We start from the raw sequence: 14,451 nt of genomic DNA on the forward strand, positions 1-14,451 counted from the left end.
GGAGAAAATCTCTAAGAAAATCTGAGCAATTACTGGTGGCACTTGCTGCAGGGGCAGAGGGAAAGGCTATCTCAAAGCAGACTATTTAAAAATGGATAAGCCATTGTATTCATTTCTGCTACATTCACCATGGTAAACCTGTCCCCAAGGGGATCAGATCCCATTCCACCAGGGCTGCATCTACTTCTGCAGCCTTTCTCAGAGGAGTTCCTACCAGAGACATTCTAGAAGCTGCTACTTGGAGCTCAGTTCATACGTTCACCAAACATTACCATTTACCTCTCTTCTCTAAATCCAGAGTAGGCTTTGCCACTGCTGTCATGCAGGGCCTTATAGCTGCTCCTAATGCTGTATAATTCCATCCTCCCAACCATAGCTTTGGGATTCTACCCAAATGTAATGACTGCAACAGTGAAACACGAAGAACATAGTACAGTTGTGTACACTTACCATAAATGTAGATGTTCGAGTGTATTCACTGTTGCAGTCCTGGTTACCCACCCACCAGCCCCCTATTTCTCTCTTATTATACCTCTTCCTTCTTTTGCTATGCTCAAAAGCCTTTTTGGTGTTTTTGCTTTTATTTGGAGGTATATATATATTTTTATTTGTGTTCTAAATTACATGTATATATATATATATATATATATATATATATTGCTCCCCATTTGGAGGGCACCTGACATCTGGGGCAAGAAAAACTGATGAAAATGGCGTCGGCTGCATGTTTTATACCCTTGACGACCTGACGTCATGGAAGAAGGGACAACAACCGATGCAGGACCCAAGACTTTGTTATTCAGGCCGACTGAGGGCAACCTGCCAGCAGATTACCCAAATGTAATGACTGCAACAGTGAATACACTTGAACATCTACATTTATGGTAGGTGTACACAACTGTACTTTCTTGCAGTATTCCAAATGTATCAGCCACAGTACCAACATTAGTACTGTAATATTTTACATTCTGATTGTCTGTTGGTCAAATAATGCACCATGAAAAAGAGTTGAAAGACTGAACTTGACAGCGTAGTTTGAGGGATCCATGGCTTATGGAATGCTAATAAGAAAACATCTTCCAACCTTTCTGGGATTCCAACAAGATACAGTTTAGAGGCTCTCCAGCAATTCTAACTTCCCTGAAATTCTAGTAAAGCTGTATTGTTTTCATCGAAGAACAAACCACTTTTCCTTTGCTCTCATCATTACAGCTTTGTTTATGCTTTATTTTAAGCAATCAAATTCACCAGGATAGTCTGCCCTGACAGAGGTCCCCTTCGGTTTAGTCAGAACATGCTTTCATTCCAGGTTTAGTTCCTTTATCAGGAGAATACGGATATCTGTGTCCTTGGTGGGCTGTAGTTAATTATTTTTTCCACCTCTCAGACTGAAGAACTAAATCATCTTTTTTGAACAAAATAAGAAAAATATATTTAAATTAAAGAATAAGAGAATGCTAATTGAAACATTAATTTAATTTAGAAGTTCTACATCATACTCATCACTTCAAGTTTTATAGTGTGATATTTTACTAAGTTAAACTCACTGCCTTGACACAGCGTTATGGCTGAGACAATGATTTTATGTTATTGTTTAATGATAAGCAATGATATTGGTTAATGGCAGAGTGAATGCATTTCTTACTAGTATTTCCCTTTGGATAGTGTTTTCAGACAGTGATTATTAGGGACTGGTTCATGAGTAGGCTTGAACCTTTAATAATAGCTATCTTTAGCCTTGGGTGTGAAGAGAACAGAGTTAGGTTAGTAGATGACCTAGAAGTAGCCACCGTTGCTTATTGGAGGTCATAAAACAAAGTGATGGAGATATACTTAATTACATGCCTTTTCTTTCCTAAAGAGGGAAAACTGGCATTCTTTAGATGATGTTTGTACAGGTAGAATCACTCCTGTGCAAGTCCGTATACTGCTAGATTGTCACTGCCTTTTAGACTTCTGTTCAGTGCACTTTCACCTGGTGGGTAAATCAGGTCACTGGGAGAGGAATGACAGCTGCTGTGTGAGCTGTGTTCAGTAGGAAGCAGATGGAAAAGGAATAGTTAGGTAAGTTGATGTATGTCATTCAAGTCTTAAAACACAGCTATAGGTCAGAAATAAGCTTTTCTACATTTAGCAACATGATTTGTCCCATGTAAGATTAATAAACTGTCACTAATTGTCTTCTTGGTCAGTGGCTGAGCTTACCGAAATCCTCATCACCTTAGGAAAATCATTAACTTCAGGAATATTACCACATCCTAATGTAAAATCTGTCAATTACTGGCTGATGAGTTGCATCATTTCTGCATTAATAAAATGTGCTGTAATGATGATAACATGTAGGGCATACTAGTAACTGTAAAGTCTAAAGTAACCCTAAAATGACTCATTTTTTCCTAACAAGCATTTCACTATAAATTTGTGGTTTATTCACTGTAACTCTTGACCGATGGAACTATGCAGGTTATTAAATGTGTATGAGGCACACACATTTTGTTGTCCACTGATTTAGTTGTCTTTTATAAAACAATAATAAATTGTTTAGTTAAAAAAAAGTCATATTTCATAGTTTATCTGCGATAACAATATTCACATTTATACTAATGCAAAGTTGCTTTTTATGACTTCTCCATTAGTATAATAAAATCATTTTCTGTGAAGGTTAGTACCTATGCTTCAGAACGATTAGCTTGTGTTAACAATAGCCATCATGAGTGAAGAGGACTGGAAAACTTGGCTCCAATGGGAAAGCTGGTCTGTTTTCATAGAGAGCAACAATCAAGATGCTTTATGACAGCACATGGAAACTATGGGCAGAACAGCATTTAAGAACAGCTAATGAGCTGAAAGGTTTACATCTGGCACTGTGCATTGCCAAAACAACATTCTGTGGCTGCACCTACTTTTCTGTGGGCATTTCAGATTCAGTTACTTTTTCCTTTGCAGGCTGGCAGTCTTACACTGTACACTTGAGTGGTATGGGCTAGGTTGTATAAAGTGTCAGGGGAAGGGGTTCTGGGGTGTTTTCCTCCTACAGAAGAAAGTGCTTGGTGTGTCCATTTCTGTCCATTTTAAACAATTTCACATTAATTTCATAAGCATGCAGTTGGCTGTCAGAAGTATTATTATTTATGTATTTATTGACATTTATTGACGGGGAAAGTCCACTGGGTCAGAAACCCATTTTCAGTGGAGGCCTGGGGAGAAAAGCTCCACAGTTAATCAAATATTGTACAGAAGAAATACACAGTGAAAGAGATATACATACATAACCACAGGGAAGGGAGTAAATAGTCTATAAGTTAATACATATTGTCAGACTAAGTGGATACATAATAACATACTTTCAGTCCACAAAAAAGTAATCATAAACCTTAGTAAATTGCACATATTGTAAGTAGGAGAAACAGTCATATAGAGGAGCAAGAAAAAAAATTAAACAGAGGGTTAAAGAGTAAAATCTAAGTAGTTAAGTGTGTGAGGTTAAGGGGGCTTACACTGTATTTCACAGGTACAGCTGGGATTATTTAAATAGTGGATTTTTAGTGCAGCTTTAAAGGCTATTAGAGAGTTGAGTTGAGTAATATATGAGGGAAGGCTATTCCACAGTTTGGCAATATTGTAGGAATAAAGGCATTGTCCTGCTCTTTTGTTGGGTTTAGCCACATTTAAAAGTGACTTTTCAGAAGACCAGAGGGTTCTAGTTGGGGTGTATGCGTATAAGACAGACTAAAGTGCAGGACAGCTATCAGATTTGAAAATTAGCTTATGAGCAAGTGTTACCTGAGTATAATAGAGATAGTGGTGAAATTCAAGCCAGGATGGGTTTGAGATAGCTTTGCAGTGGTGTGAGCGGTTGGGCACGTTAGAGGCGAATTTTGCTATCTTGTAGTAGCACGACCGCAGCTTATTACTGAGGGATGTATGGAGGATGGTGAAAATGGGGCTTCCATACAATAGGGACGGGATAAGCAAAGTGTTTGCTAGTTCTATCTTAGCTTATTTATCTAGGTAGAGTTTATGTTGGTATAGTTTGCCAAGTTTGAAATGGGTTTCTTTACTGTATTGAGAATGTGCTGTTCAAAAGAGAGTGTTATCGATAGTGATTCCTAAAAGTTTTGCAGATAGCACTTGTTGTATTTCTGTATTGTTATGTGAAAACATCTTGAAGTCTGCAGCTGGAGGTTTTGATGAAAATAGTAACAGTTTAGATTTTTTGGGGATCAGCATTAATTGAGCATCATTTAGCCAGGTTTCTGTGGAAGTGAATGCATGTTGGGTGATCTTCTGGAGGTTAGCGAAATTGTTGGAGGAAGAGATGATAGTTGAATCATCTGCATATTGAATTAATATGCTTTGTTGGGAGGCTTTATTAAAATCATTAATGGATATATTAAAGAGTAGTGGTCCTAAAATGGACCCTTATGGGACACCTTTGTTATTTGCCAGATACTCAGATTGTTGATTTTGCCATCTAACCGATTGTTGTCTATCATTTAGGTAGGAGGAAAACCAGGTTAATACGTTTAGAGTGCTTTCAAGTTTTTCTAAATATTGTAATAACTTAGGTATGATACTGTGTCAAAAGCCTTTGACAGGTCTAACAGGAGCACTGAAATACATAGGCCAGCATCAAGAGCTTTATTCATAGTATCAAGAGAAAATAAAGTAATTCTTATTGTCCCAAGTCTTAATCTTATTGTATTTCTGAAGAATTCCACACTTCAGTCTAAGGCACATCTTTCACAGTAGGAAACTATTATGAAATGACAAGTCTCAGTACATTTCTGACACAGATAAGTAGATATGTGGGCATCCTTCAATCCCAAAGGATCATGAGTTTGCACCCCTATTGGACTAATTCAAGCATCATCTTCTGTGGCTGTGCAATCCAATCCAGGAGTGGCAGTCCTTTCCACATTTTGAGCAGCTGTAGGCAGAGGTCAGTCTGGTACCACAGTCATGGATCTTCCTGAGGGTTCTCTTGTATCCACTCACTTTGCCTAGGTAGTTTCATACATAGTTGGAGCTTCCTTCACTTCTCTTTTCCAGGCATACTTGTCTAAGGTGAGAGAATACCAGGTGTTCACACTGATGGAGAAAGCACTGAGGTCATGTTTGCATATGTCCTTGTAGTACAATTTAGGTCACCCTTTTGGCCTCTTTCCAGATTCCAGCTGTCAAAATGAGGTCTTTCAGTATTTGGCCATTCATCATGCATGACAAAAGACCCAACCAGCACATACACCTCTGTTTTAGGAGGGTGAACATGGAGGCAGTGCCTGCCCTCTCATGAACAACGTTGGAGCTAGTACATACCTCTTCTTCATTCCACTGAGAATATCAAAAGGTTCGGATGTGGAGCCATCGTACATTATGATCCACTTCATTGCTTCACAGAAGGCCCTAAAAATGCTGAGCAGTGTTGGGGGACAGCCAATCTTAGACATAATTGCAAACAGACCTTTCCTACAGATGAAGTCAAATGCCTTGGTCAGGTCAATGAAGGCAATATACAGAGGTTTGTTGTGCTGTCTACACTTTTCTTGTAGTTGCCTAACAGAGAAAACCACGTTTATGGTAGACCATTCAGTTCTGAACCCACACTGAGAATCAGGGTAGACTCTCTCTACAAGAATATGGAGCCTCTTCAGGGCAACATTTTTTCTGTAAGCGGATAAATTGTTATTTATTTAAAGATGGCACATCCATGTTTTCCTACTATGTAATGCAAAGTTTGGAATGTGTTTGTGTGTGTGTGTGTGTGTGTGTGTGTGTGTGTGTGTGTGTGTGTGTGTGTGTGTGTGTGTGTGTGTGTGTGTTTGTGCGTCCATACACACAAACACGCATGCGCACACTTACTTTTATTGTTAGGGTTTTCATTTTTGAAAGGGCTGTTTTTTTGTTCAGTTAAATACCCTTTCTTAGCTGTTATTGAAATCCAGATTCAGTATGCTGCCAATCAGAATATTTTGATCAGAAGCAGTCATTTTGCAAAACTTTTTCTAGTTCTTCAAACAGTAGGTGGATATTGGTGTTTAAAACTTGCTTGTTTTCATTGTTACCATGAACTGCTTCTTGGAATATAAATTTATATACCATAAATTTCATCAAGGTTAAAAACTTGCATTGCAGGAACTTTGTGAATGTTTCTTCAGATTCTCATTCCTGATCATTGATATTTTAATTTATTTTAATATTTAGGAATAAAAGGAGAACACTTTTTCATTCACTGGCAAGACAGACATTTACCCACCATAATTGTTTCATCAATGGCAAAAAAGAAAATCTGGAATTTTTAATTAATGTAAAACAGTGTAACTACAGCTTTGAGATTTTTTTATGTTCAGTGTCTTGCTTGCGACACTGCAGTACCTGAATAAACTTTATTGAGCCTCAAATGCTGGAGCAGTACTTTTATTATGTCCATCTCATTCATTAAAAACTAATTTGTAGTCATGTCACAGTATCAGATTTTATAATGTGGAATTTAAGACATGTGATTATGCAATTAATGAAAGTACATTTATCTTTTATCCAACCAGTGGATACATTGTTATAAGAAAAGCGCAGTCCGGGTCTGAACTGTCTGCAAACACAAACAGCTAAAGTTAACTTTGAACCTAACACCACTGTAAGTAGTCAGCTACGGTACCACCTTTATCTTTTATCCAACCGGTGGATACATTGTTATAAGAAAAGCGCAGTCCGGGTCTGAACTGTCTACAAACACAAACAGCTAAAGTTAACTTTGAACCTAACACCACTCTAAGTATTCAGCTGCGGTACCACCTTTATCTTTTATCCAACCGGTGGATACATTGTTATGAAAAGCGCAGTCCGGGTCCATCTGAACTGTCTGCAAACACAAACAGCTAAAGTTAACTTTGAGTATGTGTCTACCTGTTTGAGCTAATATTCATTATCCCCTGGAGAGCACTCATCTTCCATTTTCTCTTTTATTCCCTTCTGTTAGCAAATAGTATCCATAACTGATCAAATACTGTGTGTTTGTTAATTTAAATTGAGACCACAGTAGCCTACTGACACAAGGTTATTATGTTTTTCCACCTGAGAAATGGTTAAGAAATGACTTACAGCTTCAGAGCAGTCCTTGGTCAATTCTGATTGTTTCTTAAACACAAACTTGTCTTTGCTTGGATCTTGGCTCATTAGCAACAGTACAAACGAACTGCCTGCTCACTCCCTTGTTCTCCCCCTCCCCCTTCCCTGTTTATTACCTTAAGCCAATCCCAAAGTTAATAAATATTACCTGTGGCAGGCACCATTTTTAAAACGACAACCACCCTTTGAGCACTTTATGCTCAGCCCTGCCATAAAACTTACTAAAACTGCTTGAACTGGGGCACAGCTAACTGATAGTTTGTGGAAATACAGGGTACCTACCTGAGTCTCCACATTAACTATCATATGTTCTTATATCAGTTTACTCTCTTACCTGATTGTTTCCAGCCCCCTCATAAGAGCAACTAACAGTCTCTGCCCGCTTCGCTCCCCACCTTCCCCCGAATTACCTCCCGCCCCTAGTGGTCCTAGTTTTATTACACACGCAAACCCCTTCCATCTTTCCAACAGCCAACCATGGCACTAAACCCAACACTACCTCCTCCATCTTCCCACTACTATCACTCCTCCTCAGCTAACATGTATAAGCATACCATACCTATGCTCACTGCATGCACTCTCCTTGCATATCTTACATCCTACCAAAACTCCATCATTCCCCCACTCAACCACTACCACTGTACTACTACTCACACCACCACTCATGTCTCACCCTCACGCAGCTCCCCTCCCACCAACTCAAGAACCATCCCTATGCACGCACCACATATTCTAGCAACTATATTACTCAAACAAAAAGCATCCCTACAACTTAACATAGTGACCCTCCCACCATACCTATTACCCACAGAGCACAATCATAAAGTTTCCCTAATAAACAAACACATTCAAAAACTGAGAAAACTAATAACCTCATGCATATCAAAACTAGCCCAAAGTGGAGACATCCACCCCAACCATGGCCCCACCATCTCCAACCCCACTCTTCATAATCAGACTAGAAACCACAACTTCGCCCAAATCACAGCCAATAGAAAGCCAAGTGACCTCCTTCTACTAAGCCTAAATATTAGAAGTATATCCAACAAGGTCCATGAACTCCATGCCACCATAGACTTGTACTCCCCAGATATAGTCATCCTGACAGAAACCTGGCTAAAACCTCACATTACCAGTGAGCAAATCCTCCCTACCGGTTACAGCATACTAAAAGTAGACCAGCTAAACAAAAAAGGAGGCAGTATAGCTATAATATTTAAACAGCATCTAAACATCCAGATCTTAAAATCATCAGCTCCACAAATAGGCAATGAAGAAATAATATATACCAACCTCAAAATAAACCAAAATAAAACCATCAACATAATTGGATGCTACTTCCCACCTGGCCAAAACATCCCTCCACTAGAAAACCTCAGCTGGTCTACCCACCATCTCCCCCAAGAAACTATAATTTTAGGTGATTTCAGTATTGACTGGCAGTCCTGTTCTGGCAACCATCCAACCCATCATCTAAACCTTCATGGCTTCACCCAACTAGTCCAGTTGCCAACCAGGATAAATAAACTCCAACAAACACACTACCCTAGATTGGATAGTAGTCAGTAAGAGCCCCCAGTCATATGTAGCAGGCTGCTTATCAGATAGCCTCAGTGATCACTCCCCAACATTCCTACTCAAAAAACACCTATACCAAGCTAAACCTGTCATCTACTGTCAAATACGCAAAAAACTAAACTTTAACCCACTCACATTCATCTCATCTTTCAAAGAATGTAACGGGCATCCTCTAAAGTACCTCAGTCTTGATGATGCAGTTTAATTTTTTAATACTACCTTCCTGAGCATCCTTAATTACCACGCCCCCATAAGACTTTCCAGAACCAAAGCACAACCGTCCCCATGGCTACAGAAAACCACTAAGTCAGAAGTGAAATACAGGGATAAAGCCTGGGAGCACTGGCGCAAAACCAAAACCCCGTCAACTAGACAATAATTCCTAGAACTACGCAACAGAGTCAAAAATCTAATAAAACAGGACAAATTCCAGTACTACCAGTCTGCCCTAGACTCCTCCCAACACAACCCCTGACAATTCTGGTCCTCCATAAACTCCATCCTCCACCCAGGTAAAGTCAGTACCCCTCCTCCTAACATCCCTCACTCCTCCGAAAATATTGCTACTTCGTTCAACACACACTTCACACAAACCATACTATCACTAGCTAGACAACACAACCCCCCTCCACTCCAACCCACACCTTCAACTAGTAATCTCCCCACTGCCTTCTCTTTTTCTCCTGTTCCTACCGCCAACATAAAAAACTCTTAACTAAACTTAAGCCCACCAAATTAGAAGCAGACAACCTCCCAAGTGAATACCTACAAATCGCAGCTGATGCTCTGGCCTACCCAGTATCCATCTTGATTAACCAATCTCTGTCAGAAAGTTACGTTCCCACACTATGAAAAGTATCACATATAATTCCCCTCCACAAAGATGGCCCCTCCACAGAACTAACCAATTACCGCCCCATAGCTATTCTCTCTCCACTCTCCAAAATACTAGAGAGATGCATTCACTCTCAGGTCTCAGACTACCTCCTTACTAACAACCTCCTTTCCAATACTCAGCATGGTTTCTGACCAAACCATAGTATCACCACTGCCTTACTCTCCTTTACTAACATTGTCCTTCAGCATAAAAACAATGGCTATCTCTCCTCTGCTACTTTCCTAGACCTATCTAAAGCATTTGACATGGTCCCACACAAACAACTCATCTCTGTCCTCAATAACCTATCCTTCTCTCAAACAGTCACCAACTGGTTTCAGAGTTACCTGTCTGACCGCCAACAATCCATTGTATGGCAGAATGACATATCTCCCCAACTACCTGTCTCTATTGGGGTTCCCCAAGGATCCATCCTTGGACCTCTACTCTCCTCTATTTTCACCCATAATCTAGCCTCTGCCACCAAACATGGCACACTCATACAATACGCAGATGACTCAACCATCATCTGCTCAGCCCAGTCCCTACCCAAACTGCAAACAGTCACACAGGAAGCCTTTTCCTCTGTTGAAAATTGGTTATCCGATGCCCAATTAATACTCAGCCCAAACAAAACTAAACTACTCATCTTCCAACCCACCAAACATACTCAAAATAACTCTCACTTTAACATCACAGCAAAAGACAACACCACTATACACCAACAGAACACACCAAATTGCTAGGAGTGGAAATAGACAATAAACTAAAATTTGACATTCACATATCCATGACCATAAAAAAAATCCACAAAAAACTAGGAGCGTTATACAGAAATAAGCAACTTCTCACCAAAGCAGCAAAGATTTCAGTAGCAAATTCCCACCTTATTTCTACCCTACTTCATGCCTCTCCAATATATACCAACCTAAGGCAATGCGATCTAAACAAGCTCAAGACCTGCTTCAACAAAATTGCCAAATTCGCCACAGGGGCATCCTACCGTAGTCACCACTGTCTCTCACTTGCTGAACTGGGCTGGCTTGAACTCCCTCACCTCCTTCAATGGTATCAACTCACATTCGCCCACAAACTAGTAAACCATCCACTAAAAGTCCCGTCCCTCCAGAATCTACTCCAACCTTATCGCACCACCAGACCACTAGGATCCAACAACAAAAATCACTTACAGGTCACTAAAGCCAATAACTCTGCTGGAGAAGCACTATTCTCTTGCGCCATAGCCAAATTGTGGAACTCCCTCCCACCCACAATTATCTCCATGCCATCATGCACCCACTTCAAAACTTTACTAAAAGCGCACCTAAAAACATGCTGGCTATGCCCTTGTAGCTCCCCCTCTAATAACAATCACCCTATCCACCCACTACCTTTCTTTCCACCCCACTAACTACCTTGATTATAGCAAACTTGGATGCTCATAAGCCTAACTACTTATTATACAGCAGGAACTTCTTATTGTAACAATTGTTAATGTCTGTTATGTACTCAAGTACTGGTTAAAAGTATATTACTATAATACTTATACATTTACATTTTCATTACCACTACTAATTTTAAATGTTATTTTAACGTTGTTTACACGTGTTTTATATACGTTTTGCACACATTTATACATATATATACTTTTTTAAAAAGACTTTTTTAAAACACTTGTTGCATAGATGTTTATGATTTATACTTAATATTATTGCTTAAGGTTCCATCATTCCTTGTATGTTAAGTGTTTTATGTTTACATTTAGGAGATGTTTTAAGGACAACTTGTTTTTCCTAAAAATGAATACATATATATATATATATATATATATATATATATACATATATATATACATATATATATATATATATATATATACATATATATATATATATATATATATATATAAAACTGTTTTTATCCAAGCAAGTTGAACCATTTTACTTACCATTTTACTTTAAATTTTAACAAAATTGAGTAGTTAAGTGAATAGTTAATTAATCAATTGAGATTGAGTCAATTAAGATTTATATATATATAAATAGGCAAGAAGATCTATGTATGTTATTCTGATGAAGTTTCCAGTGATGGAAATGAAAGCGCTTAATCCTTGAAGCATTCGTGTTGTTTGTCGAATAAATATTTAACTATTTGCACCTGCTGCTGTTCGTTTTCTTGGGACTGAACAGTCTTTTTTGAGTACAACTCTGGTGACTACTGTGAAATTTGTGGCACTGCCTTCATTGGATCCTGTTAGACAGAGTTTGTGGATTAATGTCTGTTATGTACTTCACAGATGATAAAGATTCTAGTTGTCTACTGATGTACTATGTTCTTCATCTGTAACTACGTTTGAAATTGTTAATTGCTATGTTGATCAAATTGTTAATTGCTATGTAAATCCAATGTAACTACTGTCTGTATATTTTAACTGTGGAGCTTTTCTCCCCGGGCCTCCGCTGAAATGGACCTACGTCCAGTTGGACACTCCGGGTCAACAAATGTAACTAAATAAATAAATAAATAAATATAAATAATAAATACTCTGGTAATTTACATATGATTAATAAAAATGCACTAAGTAATACTTTGCGCTAACGCATAATGAACATTTAGAGCATGCAACGTGGCCTTTCTCAAAAACAACGCAGGACGTGGAGATTAGCCTGCAAATGTACTCCGATTAGAAAGTGGTGATTTAGCAGAAAAGGGCTGTCTCAGGTAGCAAGTAAGTTTACCTAAATCTCCAGTATGTACTAGGTGATAATGTGGCTTTCTGAGAGTCATGACAGGATCACAATTTGTAGCTGTAGAGTACACCATTCTCTAGATGTGTGTTGCAAACCTAGGAAAGCTGAGATACTCATGGAGGTGGGTTTTCCCTGGTTAATTGAGCATCTTCTGACTATGAGGCAGCCTGCCAGAGTCCTAATGAAAGTGGCCAAAAGCAACAAAGTACCTAAATGGAACCAGTTTGTCTGAATTTATTTTATTTTATTGTATATTTGTTAATAAGGTAAGTGGACTAGTCAGATAACCCTAGATTTAGTCTAACTCCTTTCTGACTGCATTTGTTTGTGTTGTAAAGATAAAGTTGCACAAAGTGAGTGGTGAGTGGTGGTATAGTGACTGACATCAATCGTTAGCTCAGGATGGCACTCCACTACCACATAGTAGAGTGGCACATCTCCTTTGAGTAGCATGCAGCTGAACAAATGGTTTGATGCTCATCAGATTACAGCAATCTAACACAAGGAAGTGAATGAACTAGAGGCAAATATAACAGGCATCAGAGCTTGGAGGAGAAGAGTGGGTAATAATGTGGTTTAATGCCTCTTTGTGGAAAGCCTTGTAGCTATTTTTGGGAAAATAGGGACCTCTGAGAAGGTGGGAAGAGAACTGTGTAGAGTGATAGGACATCTAAGGAAGTGGTTTACATCGATGTAGGGAGATCGAGGAGGGAATGAAAATGATACGTGCCCAGCAGGTCCGAGTACATTGGCAGACAGCACATAGGCAAGTGAAAAATAGGAAATCATGGGCAGCAGTGGTCAGAGTAGGAGGCAAAGCAGAAAGCAGGGCTAATAACAGAAGGGGGAGACAAGAGGAGAGGAGACTAGCAGGAAAGATGTAGTGGGAGCTGGAAAGGCATATCAAAAAGGGACAGGTGTAGGAGTGGGAAATGGAAGAATGGTGAGTGGCACGGAGACAGAGAGATGCATTTGAAGTAGAGAGGGAATGGATGGTAGCAGCACACTGGAAGAGGGTAGGGAATGTTGGAAGGCAGAAATGAAGGTGACTGAGTCAAGGAAATTGGCAGAATGCATAAGAGAATTTCAGCGGGTCAGAGCGAGACTGGTAGAAGACATAGATGTGAAACTGTGACACAGTCCACAGAGCTGGAGTACATGAGGTTCAGTCAAGTGCTAGCAATAGGCTTTAAAAAATGTAGCACCATTTACTTTATTTTATGACTTGTCACTAGATGCTAATCCTAATCAAATCATCTTTTAGAAAAGCAAATATTGCAGTAATTCAAAAAATGCAGAGCTGAAGATGCGTGACACAACTTGATTAATATATTCACATTCTATTTCTCACTGCTGACTTTTTTGTCTCTATAGCACAGAAAACAAAGATTTGCAGGCTTGACTAAGAGGAGTGTTGAACTTCAGTGCAGCTTTCCTTTTGCTCACAGTACAAAACGTTACTGGCTTAAACATTCCCCTTTTCACCTTTTTATGCCATGCAGCATTGCTCATTTAAATGGCCATCATGTCCTTGAAAGATTTGTAACAGCAGTAGCTGATGCAGAGAGAATGAAATGCCTTGTTCTTGTAAGTTATACTACTCAGGAGAATGCTCCTTCCTTCGTTTGACCTTCAGAGACGATATACTTGATATGTGAAATAGAAACTGGCTTTCATTATTCAACAGAGCGCCAAGAACAAGCCTGCAGAAGGTAAAAATTTAAGTAAGAAAATCAATATTAGTTCAGACAATAAGACAGCCAGAACCTGGTGCTGTTTGATCATGCAGAAAAAATTGACATATAGATACACAGAACAAAACACGCTTTTTCTTTATTCAGTTACACTTACATTTGTGCCACTGCTGTTACAAAAGTTTAATTTTTATTCTTGTGCATGGCTGCCCTTGATCCCTCTGGAAGTGTTTCCCCATGGTAATCTTTGGCTTCTGACATGTACTGCACACTTACGGTTGTGTTTTTTCATCTGTAAACAGGCTTATCTAATTGCACTGGCAAGACATTTAGGCCTGAGATTGTAAGTCTAGTATGGGCAGTTTTTGATCTGCACATAGACTTACCTAAATGTAGAGACATGTTTCCAGGCCTAAAAGTATAAGTA

At 39.1% G+C, this 14,451-nt stretch overlaps 1 protein-coding gene across 2 annotated transcripts in view; it reads left to right on the forward strand.

The window, feature by feature from the left end:
• RASSF5 (Ras association domain family member 5) overlaps positions 1–14,451 on the forward strand; it is a 757,171-nt gene that overhangs the window by 211,795 nt on the left and 530,925 nt on the right. The window contains exon 2 of one of the 2 annotated variants that reach the window (XM_044076860.1): positions 6,205–6,385. The exons of the other annotated variant lie outside the window; for it this stretch is intronic. Within the exon in view, the coding sequence (XP_043932795.1) occupies positions 6,205–6,302 (98 nt within the window). The 3' untranslated portion in view covers positions 6,303–6,385. Of the gene's footprint in view, positions 1–6,204; positions 6,386–14,451 lie in introns of those variants that run through there. 2 annotated transcript variants of the gene reach the window in all.

The sequence above is a fragment of the Protopterus annectens genome, chromosome 7.part0 (assembly GCF_019279795.1).
Source record: "Protopterus annectens isolate FY-2018-M chromosome 7.part0, PAN1.0, whole genome shotgun sequence".
Taxonomy (NCBI): Eukaryota; Metazoa; Chordata; order Ceratodontiformes; family Protopteridae; genus Protopterus; species Protopterus annectens.